A 26,330-nucleotide genomic window follows, 5' to 3' on the forward strand; every position below is an offset into this window, starting at 1 on the left:
ACTAACGTCCCGTGATGTCAGAGGTACCTTTCCTCCCCAGCTCCCACAGCACCACCAAACCCTGGATTCTGCTCAGACCCTTGATTGGGTCAAGGTGCCAGGGTTCCTGGTCATTAATCACTGACTACTTAATGGAAGTTCCTGGGATCGTTTTAGTCAGTAGGAGCCACTCTCTTGCCCTTCTTGTATTCGGGAGGCCTGTAAAATTTGTTTTGAACCTTTTCCCGCTCATCCATCCCCACTGCAGCGGAAGACGACCGCTACGGCGCAGGTGACCTTCCATCGCTCCGGGCATCGCCTGGGCAACCGCACCCAGCACGCACGCCCAGAAGGCGAGGCCGGGGGAAGGAGGGGGAGGGGTACTCAAATCTCGCGAGATCTGGGCCTCACTGAGGTTCTCAGATCGCGAGAGGTGTTGTGGCGCTTCCGCAAAGATGGCGGCGGCGGGGAGAAGCGCTCGCCTGGCAGCCTGGGGAGGAACACTACGGCGTGGGTTCGCAGCCAGCCGACGAGCCGTGCCGAACCCGGGCCCTTTGGCAGCTGCTGTGGCTGGTGTGGCCCTGGCAGGAACAGGAGCAGCCTGGCTTCACGGCCGCGTGAACGTTGCTCCGCGCGAGGGCAGCCTCACCGTCTTAGCACAGGTATGGGACGCGCCCTTTCCGCGAGTCCTCCCAGGCTCCGCCCTCCTCGGACGCCCCTGGGCGGGAGGGGTAGGAGACTGGGGAAAACCCGACAGGTGGAACGCGCCCCTTTCAGGCTGCGGCTCCCGTCGGACCTTGGGGCCAGGGATCCAGCCCCACTGCGAGAACCCGCGGAAACGGAGGCCGCGGGACCGGGTCGCCCTGTGTTGCTTTAGGATTTGCGGTCGCGCCGCGCCTCTCCCTATCTGGCTGGGAAAGTGGGGTGCTGGATGTGCACGTCCCAGACCCCATCTGGACATACCTCTTTAACCCTTATAATTAAAAGTTTTACAAGGCGCTTCTTTGAATAGTTTGGTGGAGTTAGCCTAAATGTCAACCATAAAAATTTACCAGTTGGTAATTTTCAGATTTTATTATTGCATGATTATAAACCCAAAGTCCTTAGCAGAAAACATTTCTCGTAAAACCTCCCTTTGTTAAGTGTCCCCTACTTCAAGGTAAGTAATATTACCATGTAATGATAGCATTGGAAAGTGTGACAGTACGACTTACAAAATATTGTGTAGAAATTGTAGTGTTTGTGAGTTTTCTGGAAATTAAAAGCCGTGTTTTATTTTTCCTTATTTGCTAGGTTTGCATTATACCTTTCTGTTGAAAAACTGAAGGAACATTCAAATACAAAAAAAAAAAAAGAGGGAAAGCAGTCTTTGTGAATTAAAATTAAGTATTGGCAAATGATTTATTTGTGTTAAATGAATATGCCACATAGATAATACATGCAGTAACGCCACCCATCCTCACACCATTTCTGATTACAGATGGGAGAATCTGTTACTGTTTCCTAGCATCTTTGTTAATCTTGTGTCAACCAGTTCATTGTTTCTTTGCTTATATTCTCTGTCAACCTCTTACTATTTAGGACTTTGGGTTAATCTTACCCACAGTATTGTTGGGGGAATCTCAAGCTGAGATATGGGACACTGAGGCACTTTAGCAGGAAGCAGCATGCTGGCACAAACTCAGTGTAGTGTCCAAAGGCTGAGCCCCAAGTACGAAGGGGTCTCACCTCATATACCCTTGCAAGCAGGTTACAGAAGCAAAAAACAAAGCTCAACCCACATATAGTTGCATGTGACTTCATTGGCTATTTCATTCCCTTAGTGCTATGTGACCTTCATGTTTCAGTTCCTTAAGTTTTATCTCTGCTATGACATCCCTTCCCCCTGCTACATTATCAGAACACAAATTTGTCTGTTTCTTTTCTGGTCCTCCTGCCTGCTACATCAAATCACTCCACACAGTATACCTTTCTTCAGACACCATTTCTGGATCAATCTGCCTTGAATAAAATCTACTGCCCCTCTCCCCACACACACTGGGAATTAAATCTAGACCCTCCCACATGCTAAGCAAATGCTCTACCACTGACTTACATGCCCAGCCCTCCACATTTTTAAATTTGTCCTTCAACTGCTCCTGTAGTCACATTCAGACCTGTCCATACTTGATACCTCCCAACCAAAGTGATTTAGTGTTCCTAAAACATGAGTTGCAATCCCACCCATTCCCCACCCCCCTTACAATTTGTAGACCCAGATTTCACTTCATCTCATTGGTTTTATTTTGTTCTCACCCACCCACTTCTAGCCTGTTTTCATTTTAAATTCCAGACTCCACCCTAAAATTTTCACCTCATACAGTATTTTGGATTCTTTCTCCAATACTCATCTCCCTTTCTCCTGCAACTTTGTAACTTTCAGCCTAGCTAAAGGAATATTTCCTAAGGTTTGTTGAGCAGCATTTGCTTGATCTGCTCATTGGACCAATTTAAGACAGTGGTTCTCATCCTTTCATGGTCACAGTGAACACTGCCTATTGACAACAGTGGCTGAGGGGTATTCAGTAGAACTATACCTCAGAAACACTCCCTCTACCTCGCTGATGGATGTCTTTCCCTAGTGGGTGTGGGTGTGGGGTGTCAGTACTCCACCACCACTACCTTCTGAGCAGGTGTGCATAGCTGAGAATTTCTTTCTTTTTTGGGGGAGAGGGGGAGTACTAGGGTTTGAACTCAGGGCCTCACACTTCCTAGCTAGGCACTCTTACCACTTGAGCCACTCCTTCAGCCCTGTTTTGTGTTGGATATTTTCAAGATAGGATCCTGTGAACTATTTGCCCAGGCTGGCTTCAAACCATGCTCTACTTGATGTCTGCCTCCAAAGTAGCTAGGATTACAGGGATGAACCACTGGCACCTGAGAATTTTGATTTGTGATTAAAAATTATTTTATTTTATTTATTTATTTAGCATAGTAGTAGCAGTTTTGAGAGAGAGAGTGAATGAATGTAGGATGGTACACTCCCAGAGGTAGAGGGGAGTGGGCTCTGAGCAAGGTGGCTTAAGAGTAGTACCTATAGCTCAAGAATCATTTTTTAATGTGGTGGTACTGGGGTTTGAACTTGCTAGGTAGGTGCTCTACCACTTGGGCCACTCTGCTAGACTCCCCCCCCCCACAAAATCATCTCTTGATACAATTTTATTGTTTGTTTTTGGGGGGAGATGGAAGATTCAGGGCTTGAGCCACAACTCCAGTCCTCTTGATACAATTTTATTTTGTCCATTAGTATAGCTATAATATTTAGTATCACATATAATTGTATAATACTGATAATAATGCACTGTGATTTTCCCAGTAAAAATGATAAGTTTGTATTAATAGAGTCCTACACTTCTGGTCCTATTGTGATCCACAACTTGCAGGTGAAAGGTTCGATCAGGAATTGAAGGTCATGAAACAACAGATCAGTAGACTCTCCTTTCTTTCCCATTACAAAATCCTACTATGCACCAGGCTGTTTGCAAGGATTGGGCACAAAGAAAGGCAGTTTAATGGAAGGGCAATTTGAGTATAGTGTGCAAGCGCTGTGGTAGTCATAGGCTCTAGGTGCTGTGTAAATAAGTGCACTGCAAGAGCACTTAACACAGTCTCTGTTTCTTGAGGGACTGATGTGGGAACGGGCACACCCTGGATGATTAGGAATTGCTGGGCAGAAATGAAGTGTTACAACAGAGGGAATAGCTTGTCAGAGGTCTGGAAGAGTCTGAGTCAGCAGAACTTGAGCTGCAGGAGGGTGTAAGTAGTGTCTGGGAATCAGATCATTAAGTCACCTTGACAGGAATTTTTATCTTAAGAACAGTAGGGTGCCATTGCAGGGCCTGCTGGACAACTCTTACCCCCCTTACCCAATTCAGGCATATAATGCAACTTAGATAATGATTATATTTTTTGACCTATAATTTAAAGTTCTTTTAAATTATGAATGTAGGCAATAAACTGCAGCAGAATGTTACAGTAACATTGTCAACGATACTTGGGTCATATGCTTTCCTGTTACAGTTGTTACAGATTATCTCACAAAGTCTCACCTCCTTGAAATTACTTTAAACCTGCCACCTTATCCTGCTGTATAACGTAGGTTTTGTCCTTTTGAGAGGTCAAGACTTTAGGAAAATGAGTGAATTGAAAACTGCAGTTACAAAGCTAGTAGAGTAATTTAAATGGTTAAATCAGTGGATGAATTCAAAAGACATTTAAAGATAAACCTGTAAGGAGTCTGAGTTTCAGAAGTTTTATGTAAAATGTAATTGTTTTAAAAATACATAGTGATTACAACTGGACAACAAAATATTGGCTCCAGCAAAGAAATTATTACTGGAGCTTGCTTTAGAGCTCACCAGCAATCAGCTACTTCTGTATAAACTGCTTCTTCTAAAACTTCAAAAATTGGAGTATTACTCCCATTACAGTATTACTGTATTTGATTAAGGTATGGTAAAATCAAATCAGAAATGATAACTCTAAAAAGTAGCTTTTTAATCTTGATAAATTGAGAAATAATATAAAAAGTTATTTTGCTGGGTGCTGTGGTACACATCTGTAATCCCAGCTCTTGGAAGGCCAAGAAAGGAAGATAGTAAGTTGGAGGCCAGCCAGAGCTACAGAATAAAACTGTCTCAAAAAACCAAAAAGTTATTTCAGTAAGGAAGGAATTGAGTTGGGAGTTAGAAAGTTAAAATGGCAGAATAATTCAAAATAATTTTTTCCTTGCTGGAGTTTCAATAATAAAGTGTTACAGTATTGCTGTGTTTTGTTGTTGCATACTGGAAGTACTATATTAATAAACCAAAACTGATGAAAACAAGGATATCTACATATCCTTAATAAGAGAGTCCTCAACAGCATGCACATTAAAAGTAGAGCCTTTCTGAACTAGTGGTATTACATAAGTCATGTAAATAGGGCTGAAAACTAGGGGGAAAATGTAAAGTAAAAACAGAAAAGCTAAAGTAAAATTCAGTATAGTTCATTTTCAATGGCAATGATAATGTTTTATTTTGTTCTTAATTCATTTGTTAATTAAATGAGTATTCCTCAAATTCTTCTATTTTTAGCCTTAATTTTTTTCAAATTATGTTTTAATAGTGGATATGGTAAGTTTCCCTGACTTCATGACAGTTTTTGCTTGCTTGCTTTTCAACAAAAATTTTGTTCACTACTGCTTAAAAGTAAAATTATTTGGCATAACTTAGTCTATAATGCTGTATTCTTTTAGTCTAAATAAAGGAAGAGGTTAGGATTTCTTATTATGCAAATTCGTTGTACTTGAATCTCTTTAATAGGTTTATTTACATTTGTATTTACAAATCCTTAAGATTTTTTGCTGTCATTTGGTCAGGTTTTTCTTTTCTTTCATAGCACCTGTCACTTTTTGCAATTTTATTTGCTTATTTCTTTTGTCTTTCCTATTAGCCTGGCTGCTTGCCTTTTTCATCTCTGTATTTTGGTGCCTACAGTAATTGCTGGCACATGTTTAGCCAACAAGTAAGTGAATGAACTGAACTGCATTACTTATCAAAGTGACTTTGTTTGGTATAGCTGGAATTTGTAGAACAGCTAATATATAGCAGTGATTAGAATCAGCTAAGTAACTGTCCTAAATATACTCAGTTATACACTTGGAACTATAGAGACATGCCATGCCACATTCCCAATAGAAACATAAATAAATAAGAGACTGTCCCCTTTTCTGCTATATCCCAAGGGCCTACTATGTCTGGTACTTAAAAGGTACAGTAAATATTTATTGAATGGGTAAATAAGTTGATGAAATCTTAATTTTAGTAATAGTCATATTGTTGCTCAAAACTTTAAAGGTGGGTCTCTCACCTGTTACTCCATATGAGGTTGAATTTTTAATAAATATTAACATTAATCATTTTTATATAGCATTCTTTTGTCCTTAGTTATCACATTAAAAATATCAAATACTAATGTTAGAATTTAAATAAAATCAATTTTATTTTCCCTTCAAGTATGGAGATGCTTCAACTGGTATACCACAGACCAATTAAAGTACTTTTAAATTTGGAAAATAGTCCTTAATTTAACAAAAACTATTAACACTGTTTACATCAGCTGAAAACATAACATTATCTGTATCTTAACAATTTGCTAAAGTCATGTTTGGGAGAGAAGGGGTTTGGTTTATATATTGTGATGTGTTAAGGTAGCGGGTAAGCCCTGTAGAACCTGAATATTGCCAACTCAAGCTTCAGAGATTTTGAAGCTCTTAAGGAAATGTGGAAGCAAGTGGGTAGTGGAATGGATTGGAAGAAGAGGGAAGGGCAGGATTAGAAAGGCAGCTCTGTAATCTTAATGGTCTCCCCCAATTTCCAGCCCATCTTTTCATAGTCTAGTCAATTCACAAGTGCTTGGACAGAGGTATACAAGGCTCCCAAGGTTTAAGCAGAGGTGGCACTGAATGAAAGGTATGCCAGAGAGAGGAAAAGTGTAAGTTCCCATTGTTGTACAATTTTTGGCAACGTTTCTGGAAAGGTTTTGAGCATTCAGAGTGTAAAGTTAAAAGGTAACATTGATCTTGGATCTGATTAGGAGACAGAAATCAGTAATTTGAGGTTAATTATAAAAACTTATTTAATAAAAGGTAATTGACTATGAAACAAGTGGAAGAGGACTCTTGAGTCCAGAAGTAGCAGATGCCAAAAAGTAAAGCAACCACTCCAAGAGTCCAAGGGAGAATGAACAGTGAAGGAAGTGAAGACTTGGAACCTCTAAAGCTGAGACTTAGCCTCTTTGAAGCAGGCACAGGTACCACAGGAATATAAAGTCTATCATTAGTGAAGAAACTTGCCATGTGGTCAGGCCTCAGCTAGTCTGTAGTGGGAGTCTGGAAAGGTGACTAGACTGAAACTGGTCTTCTGGGTGAGGGAATGTGTCCTGAGGGCCTGGCCACAATTACTGCAGAAGTGGCTCCCTGGAGCAGCACATAATCTGCTACTTGGTGGATTGTGCATGGCTAAAGGGCCCCTCTGGAGCTGCTGTGGAAGCTGCTCAGTAGACATGTTTGGAAAGAGTGCTGTTCTGAAGGTGCAGCCAAAGTCACTGTGTCTGCCCATTGAAAGTGTCTATGAGAACCTTTGAGCTCCAGCTCTGAATAAAATAAGGCAGACTAGAACCCAGAAGGAAAACGTACCCATTTGTCTCTGTTGTCTTGCAGTGTCACTGTAGTGCCCTCTGTTGACAGAGGCTAAAGTCGTAGCTGGCAAAGAGTTTACAAAGTGCAGCTCCAGTATCACAAAGCAAAGGGAAGACTACATTGATAAGTGGTATAAAGTTCAAGAGAGTTTCACCCAGATCTCAAGGACAGGGAAACCCTAGCTGACTGTAACAAAGGATAGGAGGTAAAATTTTTCATGTTTGCATTATATGCAATACTGAGGATAGGCAGCCACTTGGTTTCTGAGGTTATCGTAATCAAGGGTTTAGTTTTGTTGTGGTTCTGGAGATTCCAGGGCTTTGCATGTGCCAAACAAGCATTCTACCACTGAGCTACAACCACAGCCTCAAAAAATTTTTTAAAACTCAATAAATTAGCTTATCTTTTTTTTCTAACACTGAACTTAAAGTCTGACACTTAGAAGGTGCTTATTAAATGTTTATTGGGTAGATATTTCCATGGTTTGAAAAAAGTAGACCCCGCCCCTATTGGCAAAGACAAATGGCAAGTTCTTGGTCTTCAGGAAGGAAGAATTCAGGGGCATACTTTGGAGGAGTCTTAACAGAGCAAAGCACATGTAATAGTGAAAGTACAACCACAGAGATTAGGGGCTGGCATCTTCACCGAGTAGTGAATTGCCTTGCACCCCTGGGTCTTAGGCATTTTTAGGGATAGGGTGCAATGACTGTGCTAAGGATATGTACATAATTGTGGGAACTTCTAAGAAATGGAAGGGCATTTCTAAGAACCAGGGAATAGGGAGTGGTTTACCTAAAGAGATGTCCTCAGAGCCAATGTGGCGATTTGAGGGGAAGTGCATACATAGAACGTCAACTGTAATGTATAAATGAATCCTGTAGCTAACTTTTAGGGCTGGGAAAATCCCTGTTAGGGGACTACCAAGAATTAGCCTCAGCTGTTGCAACAGGACAGTGGTGGAGCAGAATGTTTGGCAAATTGTACCCAGATATAGTGCTATACCTGTTCTTTGACTCCTTCAGATTTATTGTTCCCTTTCTGCCTTCCTATCTGCCCATCTCATGTCATCCCCATTGGAGATTTTTGTCTGGTACTATTTATCTTTTCTCCTTATAAAATTTCCTTATAAATTGGTATAGAAATTGAGGTTTAGCATATTTAATTGTATGTTATAAATTATTTTAATTGAACTTTGAATAATGAAAAGGGTTATAAGACATTTATTAGCTTTCCATTGCTATGACAAAATACTAAAAATAAACAACTTAAAGAAGGAAAGGTTTGTTTTCACTCATAGTTTCACAGGAATCAGTCCATTATTGCTTGGCCATATTGCTTTGGACCTATGGCTGTTTTGTGCCCATGTGGCTGTGCAGTACATCATTGTGGGAGCATGTGGCAAAGGAGGCTGCTCATGGTGGCCAGGAAACAGACAGAAAGGACCAGGACCCCAATATCCTCTTCTAGGGCACCCACCAGTGACCTAACTTCCTTCCATTGGGCCTCACTTAAAGGTTTCACTACCTCTCCATAGTTCCACAGACTCATGACCAAACCTTTAACACATGGGCTTTTGGTGGACTTTGACAACATAAACTAAAGCAACATTGATGAAATTGTAATTTTCATACTTAGGAGACAGATACCATTAAGAATGTCAGGGAAGTCAGTGAGTTCAGCGTGATGGCTGATTTTATATATAAAATTCATTAGGCTGTGGTGCCCAATTGTATGTCGTCACCAGTCTAGATACAATTCTGAGGGTACTTTTTTAGGTTAATGTTTAAGTCAGTTAAATTTAATTAAAGCAGATTTTCTTCCATAAAGTGGGTGGGCCTCATCCAATCATTGGAAGGTCTTAACAGCAAAGATTAAGATTTTCCCAGGAAGGAGGAAATTGCCTCCAGACTACAACACAGAACCCTGCCTGAATTCCCAGCCCTCCTACTCGACCCTGCTCATTTTAGAGTCAAGACTGCAGCATCAGTTCTTAACCAGATTTTAGCCTGCCTTACAAATTTTGGACTTCCCAATCCCCACAATTACATGAGTCAATTCCTTAACTATCTTTCTCCCTTTTATCCCCTCCCCTTCCATTGTCCGTACCATGTATCTTCCATTGGGCTCAAAGGGAAGGCTGAGAGAAGATACCTAATTATTGGGTCCGTTTCTTTGGAGAGCCCTGACTAATGTAGATACTGGTACTAGGAAGTGGTGTACCACTATGACAAATATCTGAAAAATTGGAAGTAGCTTTGAAATTTGGTAAATGGGTAAAGGCTGAAAGAGTTTTGAGGTATGCAATTTTAAAAAGTCTATATTTTTGCCTACATTGTCTATGGATTATGAATAAGCCGCAGATGGAAACAAGAAATGTTACTGGAAATTGGAGGAAAGACAGTTCTTGTTATAAACAGGTAGAGAGTTTGGCTGAATTGTTTTCTGTTGTTCTGTAGAAAATATAACCATGAGTGATAAAATTGGCTATTTAACAGGGGAAGTTTCTAAAAAAAGTATTGAAGGCATGGACTGTTTTGTTTTTTTTTTTTTCCTGTCTGCACATAGTAGAATGTGAACTGGAAGAGAGATTAAAGAATTGTTACAAAAGACACAAGAAACAGACTGAAAACTGTTGAATAATACAGGTAGGGGGAAAAGGGTGAGGAAGAATAGTGGAAGGGTTTAGAATGATTTAAGTATACTATATTTACAGATAAAATATCAAGGCAAAATCTCCATTGAACAATGAACAGACAAACAATGAAGGATAAGAATGTAAAACAGGTCATGTTAAGGGGAGGCACTAGTGGGAGGGGGAGGGCAAAGGAGGTTAAATATGGTTGATGTACTTTCTAGTCAAATATAAATATGCAACACTGAAACCTGTTGAAGTCACTTTTAGGGAATGGGGTAGATGGGAGAATAATGGAGGGATGAATCAATTCAGGATATAATATGTATACATATGGAAATGTAACAACGAAATGTTAAAAAATGCAACTACATAAAAAAATTGTTACATAAAAAGAAACCAGGAATTTTGAAGATCTGGAAATTCTTGGCCTACACATTATTAAAAAGAGGACATGTGCTCTTCAGAGAACACTAAGGGCATGTTTGGACAGCTCTTTATTTAAGAGATTAAATTTGTTGACTTACGGATTCAGTCAACCATCTCAGTAGAAATCCTGCCACCTTAAATTGATGGGGACAGAGCAGGGATGAAATGAAAGACTGTCAGTCTTCTGGGATTCTGCAGGCCAGTACAGCTAGCTAGCTATAATCTTTCAAGAAAAGGAAGAGTAACCTTGAGAGCAGGCCACCACCCTGTTGGACCCAGAGGACAGAGCATGGAGGCACAGAGGATTACCAAGCCTTAAAATATAATAGAATTTGCCCTTCTAGGTTTCAGACTTGTGATTGAAACTTGTAACTCCTTTTTATCTTTCCAGTTTTTCCTTTTTGAAATGGAACGTCTTTTCTATACATGCTTCACCATTGTAGTTTGGAAGCAGTAAATTTGTTGTTTGGTTTCACATATTGACAGAGGGAATAGAATTTCATCCATAGTTGATTTAAACATTTGGGTGAGATTTAGGGCTCAGAGTTAACGCTGGAACAATTAAGACTTTGAAACTATTGAGATGGCATTGAATGTATTTTGCATGTGAGAAAGACATGAATTTGGAAGGAGACAGGGGGTTAACTGTCAAGAGTTTAATTGTGCCTCCACCCCTCAGAATTCACTATTGAAATCTTAACCCCATTACCTCAGACTGTGACCTTATTTGGAAATACTGCAGATGTTTTAGTTAAGGTGAGGTTATACTAGAGTATTTTGGGCCCCTCCCTGATCCAATATTCCTGGTGTCCTTATAAAAAGGGAATTTAGAGATGTACACACAGGGAAAATACCATGTAAAGATAGGAATTATGCTGCCATAAGCCAATGAATGGCTGGAAGCTAGGTCTTTCAGAGGGAATAGGGCCTGAGGGTGCCTTGGTCTTGTACATCTAGTCTCTAGAACTGTGATTTAACTGTTGTTGAACCACCCAGCTTGTGGTACTTTGATGTGGCAACCCTAATAAACTAACACAGTCAGTGTTTGGTATTAGATCTTAGAGCTCTCTGGTTTCTAGTTCTGCCTTCTACTAAAGGGGTTTCTCAAAATACAGAATAAAATCAAATGGACAGCCTTTAAGAGATCCATTCTTTGTACCTGTTTTATATGTGTGTGTGTGTGTGTGTTATACAATGCTAAAACTTGAAAACAGTCTGAGGATAGCAGACTTAAAAGTTCAACATAAATCAGGTATTATAATGCTTTTGAACTTTCCAAGAGAACTTATTTTTAATGAGAAAATATGGTAAATTACCAATACAAAACCATTGCATTTCAGAAAATATGTACCTTAAAAATCATATTTTACAAAACTTACACTTTCATACTTTATGAAAATGTAGTTCAATTTGGGAGAATCTCCTAAGAGAAAAGATACCATGTAAATTAAGGTATGTTATTTTCTGAGTAAATAAAATTTTTTTCTTGTGTAATCATGATTGTGCTTTAGTTGTCAAGTCTAGTTTTAATAATTTCTCATCTACTCTTTATTGGCATTTTATATTTTCATCTCTTGATGTTTTAATATTTCCTGCTTTTATTTAGGTAAAAAGAAAAAAAAATCACTTTTAAGGTGGATATGTATACCTTTTAGGCTGTGTGGTGAAATGTCTTACATAGGAACATATCTGAGAAGTAAAATGTGCTAGTGTGGGTTCTTCTATTTAGATCCCCCATGGTAACTTTTATGGCAGTATTGCTGAACTGAAATTTTTGCCTCTTAATCACTTCTCATCTTTGATTATGCTTGAACAATAAAGTGATTTTAAGGCAGACTCAGCAATATTAGATGATCTCTTAGAAAAGCATTAGGTCTCTCACAGACTTTCTAATGTTTTCATTTCAGAACGGTCTAGTTTTTCATGTTTATAATTTTAAATTTTTTGACATCCACAGTGACTTTCAGTTTCTATTGTTCCCAATTCCCGCTACTCAGCCCTCTCTAGAGAGGGTCTCTTTCTAAATGTCCTAATTATATCCATGGAGATACTCTCCACAGAGCCTCGAGCTAGCACTCTATCACTTGAGGCACTCCCCCAGTCTTTTTGCAATTTTAGCTTGATTTTGAGGATAGGGTCTCCAGCTAATCTTGCTTGGATTGGCCTCAGATCTTGATCCTCCTATCTCTGCCTCCTGAGTATCTGGGACTATAGGCATGTGCCATAAAACCTGGCTTGTTTTTGAGATAGGGCTTCACTAGCCCCTAATCACCATCCTCCTGTCTCTGCCTCTCAGATAGCACCAGGCCCAGCCTCAGAAACTATTTATATTGTGGTCCATTACATTTTCCTAAGTGTTTAAATATTATTTGTTAAAATGCCAAATAACTAAAAACTTCTTTTAATGTTTTTTATTTTTTACCTTAACTCACAGAAGCAAAAGTTGGACATATTAATGGGGATACCATGCAGTGTTCAGTTAAGTATACACTATATAATGTTTAAACCAGCATTTATCACCTCAAGCATCATTTCTTTGTGGTGAACACTTTCACAGTCCTTTCTTCTAGTTTTTGTGACATATATAGCATATAATCATTATTTATTGTCACTGTACTGTGCAATAATACCCCAGAACTTCTTTTTCTCATCTAACCATAACTTAGTACCCATTTATCAATGTTTTTCCAGTTCCTCCCTACCCCCTATTGTCTTTGGGCTTTGGTAACCGCCATTTACTCTCAACTTCTTTGAGACCAACTTTAAAAAATCATTTTTAAAGTGTATTTAATAAGAATATACTAACATCTCTATACTGACATTTTCATCCATTCTTGGCTTCCAGGATGCCCCTCCACCCCCACACACACATTTTAACATATTTCAAATCTAGATATGTTTTACAGTAAATCAGTGGTGTTTTACAGTCCCTTTTGGCAAGGTGTCAGGCATGACTTAGTTGTCATTGCCCAAGAATGTGAGAATGCAGTCACGCGTTCTTCACTTAATTGACAAAATACTTCATGGGGATAGAAGTAGCTCTCAAAGAAACATAACAGGAACACTGGGCTTCCCTCAGGTCAGAAAGAGATTTCCCCAGGGCCCAGGAGAAAGAAAAGTGGAACATGCCATGAATGGTCAAGAAAAGATGCTCTTTTGTCACTGAAATCATGGTAAGGGTAAACTGACATAGTATAAGAACCACTAAGTGATATTAGAGTCTTTCCAAATAGTTATGAAGTCTTGCTTAACAGCATTAAGTCTTCTTACCTTTTACTTGTTTTTATAACCTGCTTGTAATTTGGATTTGAGGCTTTTGTCAAGGAACAAAATTTGGCAGAATATCATATTCCAGTTACTGTTTCACATCATGAAGTTTGACATTTTAGATTAATTTTTATATAATTTCTTCTTGAAATTTATTATAAATGAATTTGACATTAATAAATTTGAGTTAGATGTCTTCATGTTGGGAGAAAGCAAACTGCCTCTGAATCATTCAGTTCTGAGTCTGGCGTTATTTAATTATCAAAAAAGAAAGTCAAGCAAAGTGCCAGTAGCTCACATCTATAATCCTAGCTACTTAGGACACAAAGATCAGGAGGATCACAGTTCAAAGCCAGCCAGGATCAAATAGTTCACAAGACCCTATCTTGAAAATAGTCAACCCAAAAAAAAGAACTGGCAGAGTGGCTCAAGTGGTAGAGTGCCTGCCTACCATGGTGTGAGGCCCAGAGTTCAAACCCCAGTATTGCCAAAAAAAGAAAGAAAGTCAAGCTAGGTGTGGTGATACATGTCTATAATCCCATCACTCAAGAAACTGAGGCAGAAGATTCTTGAGTTCCAGGCCATCCTGGACTACATGGTTAGACCCTGTCTCAAAGAGAAGGAATGGAGGGGAGGGAGGAAGTCAGGATCCAGGAATCACTGAAATTCCAACTATTTTAAGCACATTGATTATTAGTATCTTATAGTTTACTGCCAATGCTTTTGTTAGTCAGTTTTTTATTGCCGTGGAAGCATACCTGAGGAAAACAAAGTAAAGGAGAAAGTTTTTATTTTGGCTCAGTTTCAGAGGTTTCCATCCACAGTTGGCTGGCTCTGTTGCTATGGGCCTGTCGTGAGGCAGAGCATCATGGCATTGGGAACATGTAAGAGAAGAAGCTGCTCAAAAGAATGTGGAGAGTGCGAGGCAAAGTGTCTGTGGACAAGGTTTCCCCTTCAAAGGCACACCCCCACTTGACCTAATTCCTTCTACTAGGCCCTTTCTCCTAATAGCCCAGTCAGCTATGAATTCATTAAAGTATTAACCCATGGATGAAGTTAGTGCCCTCCTGATCCAGTTACCTCCACTTGGACCAGGCTTTCAACACAAGCCTTTTGGGGAGACACTTTCTATCTAAACCATAACAGTACATACACATAACTGCTTATTTTCTGTTCATTATTTTGCTAACAATACTTACAACAGTCCTTGATTCATAGTAGATACTCAATGAAAGATTGTTAAATGAATGAGTAGAAAGGGTGCCTAGCTAAAGCTTTGCTTAAAATGGCTAAATGCAGTTCAAAATTAATGTGCCTTTCCACCAAACCTCAGTCCATCTGTGTAGTTCTTATGCATGTTTGCAGCTTTAAAGCATTTTCACATGTCACTGAATAGTGGCTACTTTGTAAAATGTCGCTTAACTTAGAATTTTTTGGTGTTTCCTCATGATTTAAGCATCTTTGTCAGGAATACCATGAAACCATTCTATGGTTTTTTTTTTTTTTCAATAAATCATATCAGGAGATATACAATGTAGATTTCTATGGTAATATTTACTCTTCTCATGTGGAAAAGTAGTATCTTGCAGGTTTTTTCACTGTAAAGTTAAAAAGTATTTTATAACCATTAATTAATAAGTGTTTTATGCAGTGAAATTTTGAGGCTTCATCTGGCTTTCTCTTCTCTCTGTTTTTTGTCCATTCATTCATATGTCTTTGGACTCGTAGACTCTTATTTTACCCAAAGAGTTCCCATCTGTTTCCACCACAGCTAATTTTAATATTTGATCTCTTCCATGGATCCAGTTTTCTAAAAGCTATGCCTTGGACATGCCCTGTCCTGCTCTTCTTGTCCCTGGCAAGGGAGAAAAAGAAGAGGGAGGGGATGCAGCCAGCTCTTGATTAGCTGAGCTCTGAAAAAAGAGCTTTGTTGGCTTACGTAGCACAAAATAACAGGTAATTTGACTGGGATACAGTAAATCATAATTTCCAAAATATCAAACACTGGGAAAAAGGGAAGAAGATGCCTGCTAGAGCAGCTTCTAGAAGACAAAAGTAAATACCATTCTTACCAATGTTGATGCTGTCATTTCCCTTCTACAGTGTTTGAATGTTTATTTATGCTGACCTTGGTACTGGAAATATTTGAGGTGGCTTGGGAAAATTCTACTGAGAAGTTACAGGATTTTTTTTTTTTTTTTTTTTTTTTGCAGTATTGGGGCTTGAACCCAGGGCCTAAAACTTGCTGGCACGTGTTCTTCTACTTGAGCCATGTCCCTAACCCTTTTGTTTATATTTTGTTTTTGAAAAAGGATCTTACTACCTTTGCCAAGGGTAGCCTTAAACTCAGGATCCATCTGCCTCTGACTCCACCTCCCAAATTGCTGGGTACACCACACTAAGCTGCAAGCTACAGTTTTTAATTGGAGAGAAAAATGGGAAAATGAGAGTAATAAATATAGGTCATAAAGATGATTAAAATGCATGTGTAAGATTGTGTTTTACACTTAAAGTAGGTCATAAATTTTATTTTAAACTTAGCAAGTTCAGAAGGGAATAAACCATGTTTCTAGTATACCAGTTGGTGAACATGCTTTGTAGTAGCCATTGCTCAGAGCATGACTGGTAATGTGAATAAGACTTGGGGGGAGGAAGGGCGGGTGATACAGTGGGAAGGGGGAGGATATGGGGAGAGGGTATAGGAGAGTGAATATAGAGCAAATACTATGTACCCATGTATATAAGTGGAAAACAATGATACTTGTTGAAACTATTCCAGGAATGGGGAGGAGGGGCAATGAAGGAGAATGATGGAGGGGTGATTTCAAGGATGATATATTTGGTACAGTGTAAGAACTTTTGTAAATGCCACAGTGTACCCCCACCCAGCACTACAATAAAAAATAAGAAACAAAAAGACAGTATTTTCTTCTGTTTCATAAAGAGGAGACTGGACTGTAGCAGCCTTACAATAAATATAGCAGAAAGTTTCATGTGGCGGTTTATCTGTCAAAGTAGGACTGTTGTGTAACCAAAAAGTATTAGCAAAATGATGTGGGCAGCATCACCATATGTTGATGAGAAAACATCAGGAACAAAGGAGTGCTCACTTTTGTCCATTACCAAGAAGGTAAAATGCAAAATTGAGTTTTGGTTATGGTGGTAAGAGGAGTTTCCATATAGAATGGCAACAAAAGTGTAATTGGAACATTTTGAGGAGAGATTATGAAAGAAGCAAAGAGAGTGAGTAGAGATGCTTCTTTCTATAAGTGTTGCTGTAAAGGGTATTTAAGTCATAAATAAATTGCGTTTATTTTAAGATAAGATATAATAAATGATGTTTGAATGCTGATAAAGTGATATAAGGAGACAAAAATTATTACAGACTGGGGGGACAAATAATTACAGGACTTATTCTTTGATAAAGGAGGTATTATGGAGGCCACAAGTAGAAAGGTTGGATTTTCTTAGCAACAAGGATACTTTCTCCATTGTAAGAGTGAAAGCAGAGGGTATAGTTGACCCTGGAAGCTGGCTGTCAACCAATTCCACACAGTCCTCTAATAAAAAAATAATAATGAAGTAGAATCAGAAATGTGGGCCATGTCAAAAGAGAGTAACCCCTAAAATTAGGGGATGGGGAAAAGGTAGACAGTTCATGAGCTCAGATACTGTTGTTAGAATGAATAGAGGTCCAAAAGCAACAGACTTCTAATGGCTTTCTTTTGGTGAGTCAGCTAATTGGGGTTTTTTAATGTTTCTATAAAGTATCAGTTATTTTTTTCAAAAATCTTGGTATTATGAGTTTAATACAAATAATGTATTTGGGCATTACATTTAAAATTTTTTTTGGTAAATAAATGATTCAAACCAGAATATGCCAACTAAAAATGCATTTGCATATTAACTATAAGAAATTACCTTGACATGTTCACACCACTAAACCAAAATATAATTAAAAGGATGGAAACAAAAAACAAAACAAAACATTTAATTCTAAAATAGAGAATACCAAAGATAGTTTAGTTTTCTTTGTTATTAAGTTCATTTTCACATTTTGTGAATCTGACTAAAACAGATGGTCACAAATTTTAGATAAAAGCAAGGAAAGTAGCATTGTGTTTCAGTAGTCAAATAGAAATGTGTTCACTTAGCCTGGGGGTAGAGCACCTGTCTAGCAAGAGTGAGGCTTGAGTTCAAACCCCATACTTAAAAAAAAAAGTACTGACCTAGAAATGTGTTTACTTAGAAAGTTAACTTGCAAGTAGTATTAGATATAGAACTTTCTATTGTGCATCAGTGACTATTTTAAAACCAAATAATATTAATAAGATACAGTTTTAAGTTTGCTGTAGGAGTCCCCAAACAATTTAGAGATTTAAATGGCATTGCTTTAATTCAAATTGCTTATATCTACGGTATTACTTTTACAAAAATGGGGGGGAAAGACACTCACATATTAGCAGTGGGTAAGACCGGAACTTACTGGAATGTACTCCTAGTGTACTTGTGTGCTGTGCATCGAGTTTAATGATAGTACATTTAAAACTGGTATGCCAAGGGCAGTAAACTTTATAGCAACATGCAGAAGTTTAATAGCTATGAGGCATGGTAAGCTCCGTAAAGCAAGAATGCAAACATTTTTTTTCCTTTTTCACTTCATTGCCTCAAGTAAAAATGCGGAAACAGATGAGTGATGACAAAGCTTTTGATGTTAATAAACCCTAATGGAAGTCGAAAATCAAAGTGTGTAAATGGCTAGATTAGGAAAAGGAAGACGACAACATTATACCTTGTAATTAGATGTACTTTGTGTTTTTTGGCAGAGCTATTTGTCTTGCATGAATAAGAGGCTGTCTTATTTCTTGTGTAGTAGGGCAGTACTTAATATAGCCTACGTACATCTTTGTAGTCACTTTACTGGGGCCATGAGGGAAAAAAAGCAAATTTTAATATAAATACAGAAGAGTATTTTAATCCTTCATTTCGCAATTATATTTGCTTAATTGAACCCAAATAAAAAGTTGTTACTATTGTCACTGGGAACTTGGGAGCTTTTTGAATTACAGCAGTGCACTGACATATCCTAAACCACTAATAGTGGGAGTATGTGAATGGAAGTTACATTCATACTATAAATGGGTAAATATTTGGTGAATAAACAGCAAATATATTCTGCTAATAACCTACTTTCTGTGAATAAAATTATTACATGTTTTTGGATTACAATATTTCAATGTAAAACTATATTCAATCTTTTTTTTTTCCTACGGCCTGGTCTATATAAAAATTTTTCATTGACAGCTGTGAAAGTTCCATGAATGTGTGATATGTAAAGTAAAAGTTGTGATTACTGTTAATTAAGAAATAAGGCCTTATAACATCTTAAATTTCTCAAAATATATATTATATTCTTCATGTGTTATATACTAGAAACTTCATACCTGAAAAAGCCAGGCATCTTTGTCTTCAGTCTCTTGTCACTTAGCTGGTATATACCCTGGAAATACAAACCACTTTTAAACTTTGAAATCACAGGCATTTTCCCACAAATTACTCTAGATAACCTAAAGCAAAATATGAAGAATTTACTATATCTACTGTTTGGGATTTTTTTTCTCATTCTCTAATATGTAGAGTAGGAGATTATACACAATTAAAAGCTATAAGTGGCTTAATTTCACTGTTTTTGCTTGTATGGTATAAATGCCTAAAGATAAATCACAAAATTGAGTGTTTTAAAAACAAACTCTTCTTCAGTTTAATTTGGTCATAACTATCCAATCAAGAACTAACTTAATTCAGAAGCAGATCTGTAGTAAGGCTTCACTGCTTCTGTTCAAGCCCACAGTCCTGGGGATTTTCTGGAATGCTTGGAATTGCTCCAGGACTGAAGTCCAGGTCAAGATACTGCTATTTGGCAGTGTAGTGCTCTATTGTATGTAGCTTCAGTAGGTGCCACAGACATGGAGCCGTGACACCCGTACTGTGATGGAAAAGCAACAAACAGCTGAGCACTTCCTAAGACTCATCCAATTATCAGATGATAACTGACCTACATATGTTGGTAGTAGTTATTTCTCTCAAATACACTAAGGTACTTTAATGGCAATCCAGAAAAGAATGATACTAAGGAAGAATTGGGGTTTGACCTTGAAACTACTGCAATAAAAAGAGGGCAATCAGTAGTAAAATATGTTCCAGAGATATACTTTTCAAAAACTCGTAACTAACTAATCATGTTTTACCAGTGATTGAAGCTTGGTTTATTTATTTAAAACTACAACTTTTTTGTCTTTGATTTAGAACTCACCATGTGCCATCATGCCTGGCAGCCTTTTTTTTTTCTTATTGAAATGTTTGTATATTATGAAAATTTAGAGGGAACGTCAACCAGAAATAAGTAAAAACCATCTGCCTCCTATCATAACTTGGCTAGTTAACTGTCAGACTTGGGGTGTTATATCTTGAGTAGAATGGTTTCTTTTAAAAACTCATTTAAAGCTGGGCCTAGTGGCTCATGCCTGTAATTCTACCACTTGGGAGACTGATGTAGGAGGATTGAGTTCAGACCAACCTGAGCTATATGACAATATCCTGCCTTAAAAAAAACAAAACTTAGGACTGATAGAGTGGTTTAAACAATAGAGTGCCTGCTTAGCAAGTGTGAGGCCCTGAGTTCAAATTCTAGTACTACCCAAAAAAATTAAGAAAAAAATTTGTAAGACATTAGGAACCAGGAAGGGACATCAAAAGTTTCTCTGTCTGTCTCTCTGTCTCTCTCTCTCTCTTTCTCTCTCCCCTCCCTCCCCTTTCTTTGACCTCTCCCCTATCTCCTTTCTTCCCTCTCCTCTCTCTCCTTTCTGTCTTCAGCACTGAGGTTTGGCCTCAGGGCCTTCTGCTTGAGCCACGCACTGAGCCACTTATCCTCATACTGTATGACTTTCCTTCCAATGTTCACAACCCCTGAAATCATATGGGAAACATACGCACTTTTTTAGAGAAAGGACACCTAACATTCTCAGGTTTGCAACTATTCAAAGATCAAGAAAACTGTCAAAAATGAATCGAGATCCTATTCTTAGTGTATTAATTATTGTTCTTTCACATTATAGAAATACAGCTTTTAACTCTTAACACTAAGAATAATTACAGTAGTTTCAGATGGCATCAGTATAGTGAACGTGAGTTGTACAGGCCCTTTCAGAGACTGTCCCTTGTTCCTGTATCCTTTTTTGATTATGCCACTGTATTGTGCCTAACTTTTGGACAGTATACCTTCAGATCAGGTAATTTATGATGTTTGCCTCTTACCCTTCACCAGTTCTGTCTGGTCTGACTACACATTCTCTGTTCTACCCAAGGTGCATTCTATTAGTCCTGTTTTACTAGCTTGTTCTGTTTATACCCTTATAAATGTAACAGATCCCTTTGTCTATTACCACCAAGCTTCATCATCCAAAGGAACTTCTTCAAGGTTCTTGTAGTCACCTCTAGTCTGTGAGCTGGGCAATTCATGTCCTCACAGCCTAAGTTGTCTACCTATAAATCATAGGAACATTAGTAATACTGGTAAATATATATAATATAAATATTATATACAGTACTGGTACAATATATTAATACTTATGTAAAGTTTTATAAAAAGTGTAAAGAGACTGTCCAAACAATAGCTTATAAATATTTAGAAACTAACTTTAAACAAAATGACAAGATTCATCCAAGCTTTCAAACATTCAGAATTACTCTTTGGTGCTTCACTAGCAATTCAGATTTGGAGCATTGAGTTACTTGAGCCAGTACTACAAAGACAGAACTTTATAGGCTCTGTGTCATTTAGGCTACAAGTTCCATTCCATTCTCTTCCCAAAATCTAACTTGGATTACTCTCTTGACTGTAAAGACCATAGAAGCAGCTTCCCTAAATTTTAAGAGAAAGATCATCCAAATGCTAGCTCTGTCCATGCCTATCCTTAAAGTATGTATATGACAACTTATAAAACTGTATTTTCACTGGTTTTGGTTGTCCATATTAGATTTTTTAATTTTCAGGCATCAAAATAAAGATTTTTCTTTTAGCATATACCCAAAGAGCATAGAACTCCCTGCTGCCAGGGCACATGTTACCAGCTTTCCTAATTTGGAATGTGATTTATTGGCACTGTTTTACACTGCTGTTTTCTGTACTTAGGTTAAGGTGAAGACCTCACATTTCCTTATGTTACATTGGCTATTGTAAAAGACATAGAAGGGCAGAGACAGAGCTGAAGGCGAAGATGACTCTGGATACTAGTAGTGGTAGCAGGCAAGTTAAAGTGGGAAATTGTTTCACTTAGTTAGCAGTTGATTTGTTTTAATTGTGCTTGGTGTACCTTAAATCAGAGTAATAATAATAAACCTGCTTGGTTTTTCAGGGATTATACAGCAAGTTCTGTTACAAAGTTTTTTAAATCTTCATCGTTAAAGTATCTTTAGAAGTTGTTATTTAACAACTGGATATCTTATAAAATACATTGAAAAGAATAAAATAAAAACAGAAAGGGAGTTTTGGCAAATCCTTGCCAGGTCTTAAATGACTTGCTCTGCATTTATACATAGCAGATAAAAGCAGAGGTCTGCTTGAACAAGAAATTAATTTGCTAAAATATAATCCTTCTGTGTAATACTTTTTGTATTGTGCATCTATATTGTGTAATCTATGTATTACTTTATTTACTAGTGGTTTAATTTATAAATCAACAATATGAATAACACATCTTTGTACCTTTGCTAGTATACTGCCTGTTTTAGTAAAATGGTTGGCTTATCTTCTGCTCATTTCCTGACAATGTATTTTAATAGCAAAAATTTGTCTTAGAAGTATTGAATTTCAGTCTGTCAGTGGCTCCAAGGTGAAGCTGGAAAAAATCCATTAAAACCTAAACTATGGTAGAAGGCCTGAAATCTATCAGATCATTCATTCGCATTTACAGGAGACTGTGAAACAGCTGGTGTAATCCAGTTTCAGAGCATTCTGTTTCTGAGAGATTCCATGGTTTCTATGTTATGCAAAAAATAAGGCAGTACCCTTTGGTACAGTTAACACAACCACCACCTGTCAATGGCTTTGCTGCTTTCCCATTATTATGAAGTCATGTTAAAAACCTTGCGGAAACAAAGGGTCACGTGTATACTTCTTTAGTAAAATTGCATGTGGCAGAGCACACACCTAGGAATCTAAAGATGTCTTAATAAGTTAATAAGGTTTCAAATATATAAGCATTAAAATCAAACTTGTACGTATTAGTTTTAAAGCTAGAATCTATTTTTTAAAAAATTTTTTAATATCACAGTTTGAGTTTGGAATTGATTCCCATTCATAAAGATCCATTTATTCATGAATCAGAAAGATATTCATGAGTAGAAAGATATTTTCTGTTCTTGAGTAATTCAGTGTAGTGAGGAACAGACCATTCTAGTACCAGGTTACTGGAAGTTTGATAAAAATTTACTCAAAGGTTGGCAGGCTCAAGTGGTAGAGAACCTGCTTAGCATGCTTGAGGCCCTGAGTTCAAACTCTGTACTGCCAAAAAAAAAAAAAGAATTTACTCAGGTTCTGGAGATTCATAAAGGGGATGCCTAATTCAAATGAGTACTCTAGGAAGGACTCCTAGAGGAAGTAAATACCAAAACTAACTTAACAAATCAGTTAGCCAAATGATTGCAGGGGCTAGAGACAATTAAGTGAAGTTTTTTCATTACAGTCAGAAGCAAGTAAGTGGTTCTGTCTCTTAGAAAGGTTTGCCAGAACTGCTTACAGGTAGCCAAGTGAATCCTGAAGCTAAAAACATCCCAACAATTCAGATCAGTTTTAGGAAAATCATGTCGGCAAGGATCAAAACTAAGGCTGACATTTTAAATTAGTATATACTATCAATGGAATATTAGAAAAGAAATAGTTTTTGTTTTTAATAAGAAATTGCAAACCTGCCTCTGCATTCGAGCTTTCATTATCCTTCTGTTTACCTGAAGTTTTAAAAATTTTTGTTATGTTTTTGTTTTATGCAGTCACCATACACTGCAGGGTTTTTTATTCTTATTGTTGTGCTGGGGTGCATTGTGACATTTACCAAAGTTCTTACAATATATCATAGATTAATTCAACCCCTCCATTATTCTCCTTTATCCCTCCCTCCTTATACTGCAGGTTTTTAAAAAACTATTTCAGTCTTTAAGCAAATTTTGTGTGGGATTATGGTGTGGGGCTTGAGGGATTATGGTAGAGGAGCAAACTGCCATCAGCATTCAACCACAAGGTTTAAAAAGCCATCCTCACTGCATGTGTTTTAAGCTGAGGAAGCAAATGGAGGTGAAAGCCATTTGCTGGGGACTGGGATATAGCAGTGTGAGTGGACCCAGAGAATATGGGAGCATGGGGAAGAGCGTGGCAAAATAATCTGTTAATGAATCACTTTCCTTCTGTGGTCCCAAACTATGAAGTTCGTATAGCTCCACATTGCAGCTGTTCTCAGAAAGTTATAGGAGCAAGGAGAGAGGAATCCTTTAATCCACCCCTTCTTTACTTCACATCATATATTGCAGGATACAATATCCTAAATGTTGTTATCCCTAGTGGTAGCCTCTGTTTATGATTCAGCCCTCTGATAGCAGCGCTTTCCGTAGGCTTCCTTAAAGTTCTCGGTTTCCAGGAGATCTTTTTGCGTGGGAACGTAAGGCTCCTGAAATTAGATCATAACTTCTATGAAAGGAGTTCCTTGTTGCTGCTGTGCATCTCCTCAGCCGCCCAAACAGATACCATGATCCACATAAATTTACTGGTACAAGACCTGCTATTAGTTTTCTGTTTAAATTTAATCATATAATGTTGAAAGTTATTAGTCTGATGCTTTTCTCGTTGTGAAAGGTAAAAAAATCAAAATGTTGCGATTAATAAATAACATGGAAATTTTTGAAATTTGTCCTTGTGGGACATTCTCAGTTGCTAAGTGCTGCTTGCTCCTTTCCTAGATCTATTCTCATACCTTCTGTAATGCCTCTCCATTAGGAAGTGAATGCCCTTCATCCATTTTTATCTCTGCATGGTGCTTGGTCAAAGGAGATACATGTTGTCTATTAAATAAGTTGATATAAAGAATTCACAAAGTAGTATTTGCCTTCTCTTGTGTAACGAAATAAGCTAATGTGAGTCAGCCACATCTTAAGAAAAGCATTACTTTTTGCAGCGAATAGTACTGATGATACTTTGGGGGGTGTTGAAAGTTTATGGTTCTAGGGGTTTTTGTTGTTGTTTGTTTTGTACTCAAGTTGGAACCTGATTTAAACTTTTCGCTTAGACCATAAAATATATGTAGTTATGATGTACCTCCTGGAAGACAGTGATGGAGGAATAGAAAGTTAATATTCTGCTAAACAATATAGTTAGGAAACAGAAAGCAGTTACTAACAGAGATGATACTTGTTTCTTTATTCATCAGCATCTCCTGTCAGTGGCTACTCTTCTCTAGACAGAAATCTGAGGCGGTTTTAAAAATAGCATATAAAAGTGTATGCCATTTCATTTTAGCATGCTCATCTAAGAAAAGCCACCCTCGCATTTCCAACCTTGGAAAGAAATAGAGAATAGACCAGCACTAGATCAGACAGCATCAAGAAGTCAGAGGAGTTTCCAGAGTTGCCAGGTTTTCCAGGACTTACTTTCATCTCCTTACCTAGTTTTCTTGTCATTTTGTAGAATATCATGAGGCATAGCTTATGCAGTGAGTATTTTAAATTTAGTCTGGCAGCATTTTGTTTCATGTTATGAAATCCCCTCTGGGTCAGAATAAAGTAGAAAAGTTATGTCTAAATGAGTAAAAATTTCCAGTCATAAAGTTTTCTTTAGAGGAAAAGATATCCTTTCAGTCACAAGACAGAACATTCAAAGACAACAAAGCAGTTGTATTTCATCATTATTACAAATTCCAAAATAAAGGCTCCAAGTATGTAAAATCTTACTATATTTTGTCTATTGCAATGTATATGTATTGGACATTTTGAAAGCTGTAACATTGCAACAAAGGTCCCTTCCCTCCCCCCCATTCCAACCGCACTTTCTTCTTGAGAAATGCAGAGACCAAAGAATGTTCAACAAAGAACAGAGAACTAACGTTCCAATTTGTCACTTCATGGATAAAAACTAGAGACAGAATGGTGAAGCACCTGTTGCTTTAAAGGCAATAAACTAGTGAAATGTTTTAACAGAAGTCATCAGCTTTCAAAGATCTCTTTTATCCAGTTCACATCACTCACTGCTCTTAATTCCTTTGTCACATTTTTTACTGCATTACAAGTAATCCTTGAAATCCATGGAGCATTTTATATATAACTAGAACCATGTGGATGGTTCTCACATACTCAGTGTGGCTTCAAATCCCAACATTTCTTCCATTCCTCCTGTTTAGTGTCAGATGCGGATTTGAGAAGAAATCTTCGTAGTAATAGTAGGAATTTGTCCCCCACTCCCCACTTTCCAGCAAGGAAGGCTGTGAAGGCAGTCTCTGTAGGTTTTAGGATAACAGCCACCAGCAGGCCCTAAGCAGCCCTTTGATCTCAGCCCTGCATTCCTGTACCCTTCCTCTCTTCCTGCCGAGCTAGTTCTTCAGGCAGCTGCTTCTCATGCCAGTCCATCGGTTATTTATATGTAACTGTATACACTGGCCAACAGAGCAGATTTGTAGAAGTATCTTTCAAAATCTCGTTCAGATAAAGGTTAAGATTAATAGTGCTTATTCCATTCCTTTGGGAATAGTTCTGTTTAACTACAAG

At 37.9% G+C, this 26,330-nt stretch overlaps 1 protein-coding gene across 2 annotated transcripts in view; it reads left to right on the top strand.

Moving 5' to 3' along the window:
- The first annotated feature begins 405 nt into the window (after window positions 1-405).
- Window positions 406-26,330, top strand: part of Micu2 (mitochondrial calcium uptake 2) — a 130,984-nt gene continuing 105,059 nt past the window's right edge. For both annotated transcript variants that reach the window (XM_020167675.2, XM_074043699.1), the window contains exon 1: window positions 406-641. In XM_020167675.2, the coding sequence (XP_020023264.2) occupies window positions 435-641 (207 nt within the window). In that variant the 5' untranslated portion in view covers window positions 406-434. The remainder of the gene's footprint in view (window positions 642-26,330) is intronic.

The sequence above is a fragment of the Castor canadensis genome, chromosome 10 (genome assembly GCF_047511655.1).
Source record: "Castor canadensis chromosome 10, mCasCan1.hap1v2, whole genome shotgun sequence".
Taxonomy (NCBI): domain Eukaryota; kingdom Metazoa; phylum Chordata; class Mammalia; order Rodentia; family Castoridae; genus Castor; species Castor canadensis.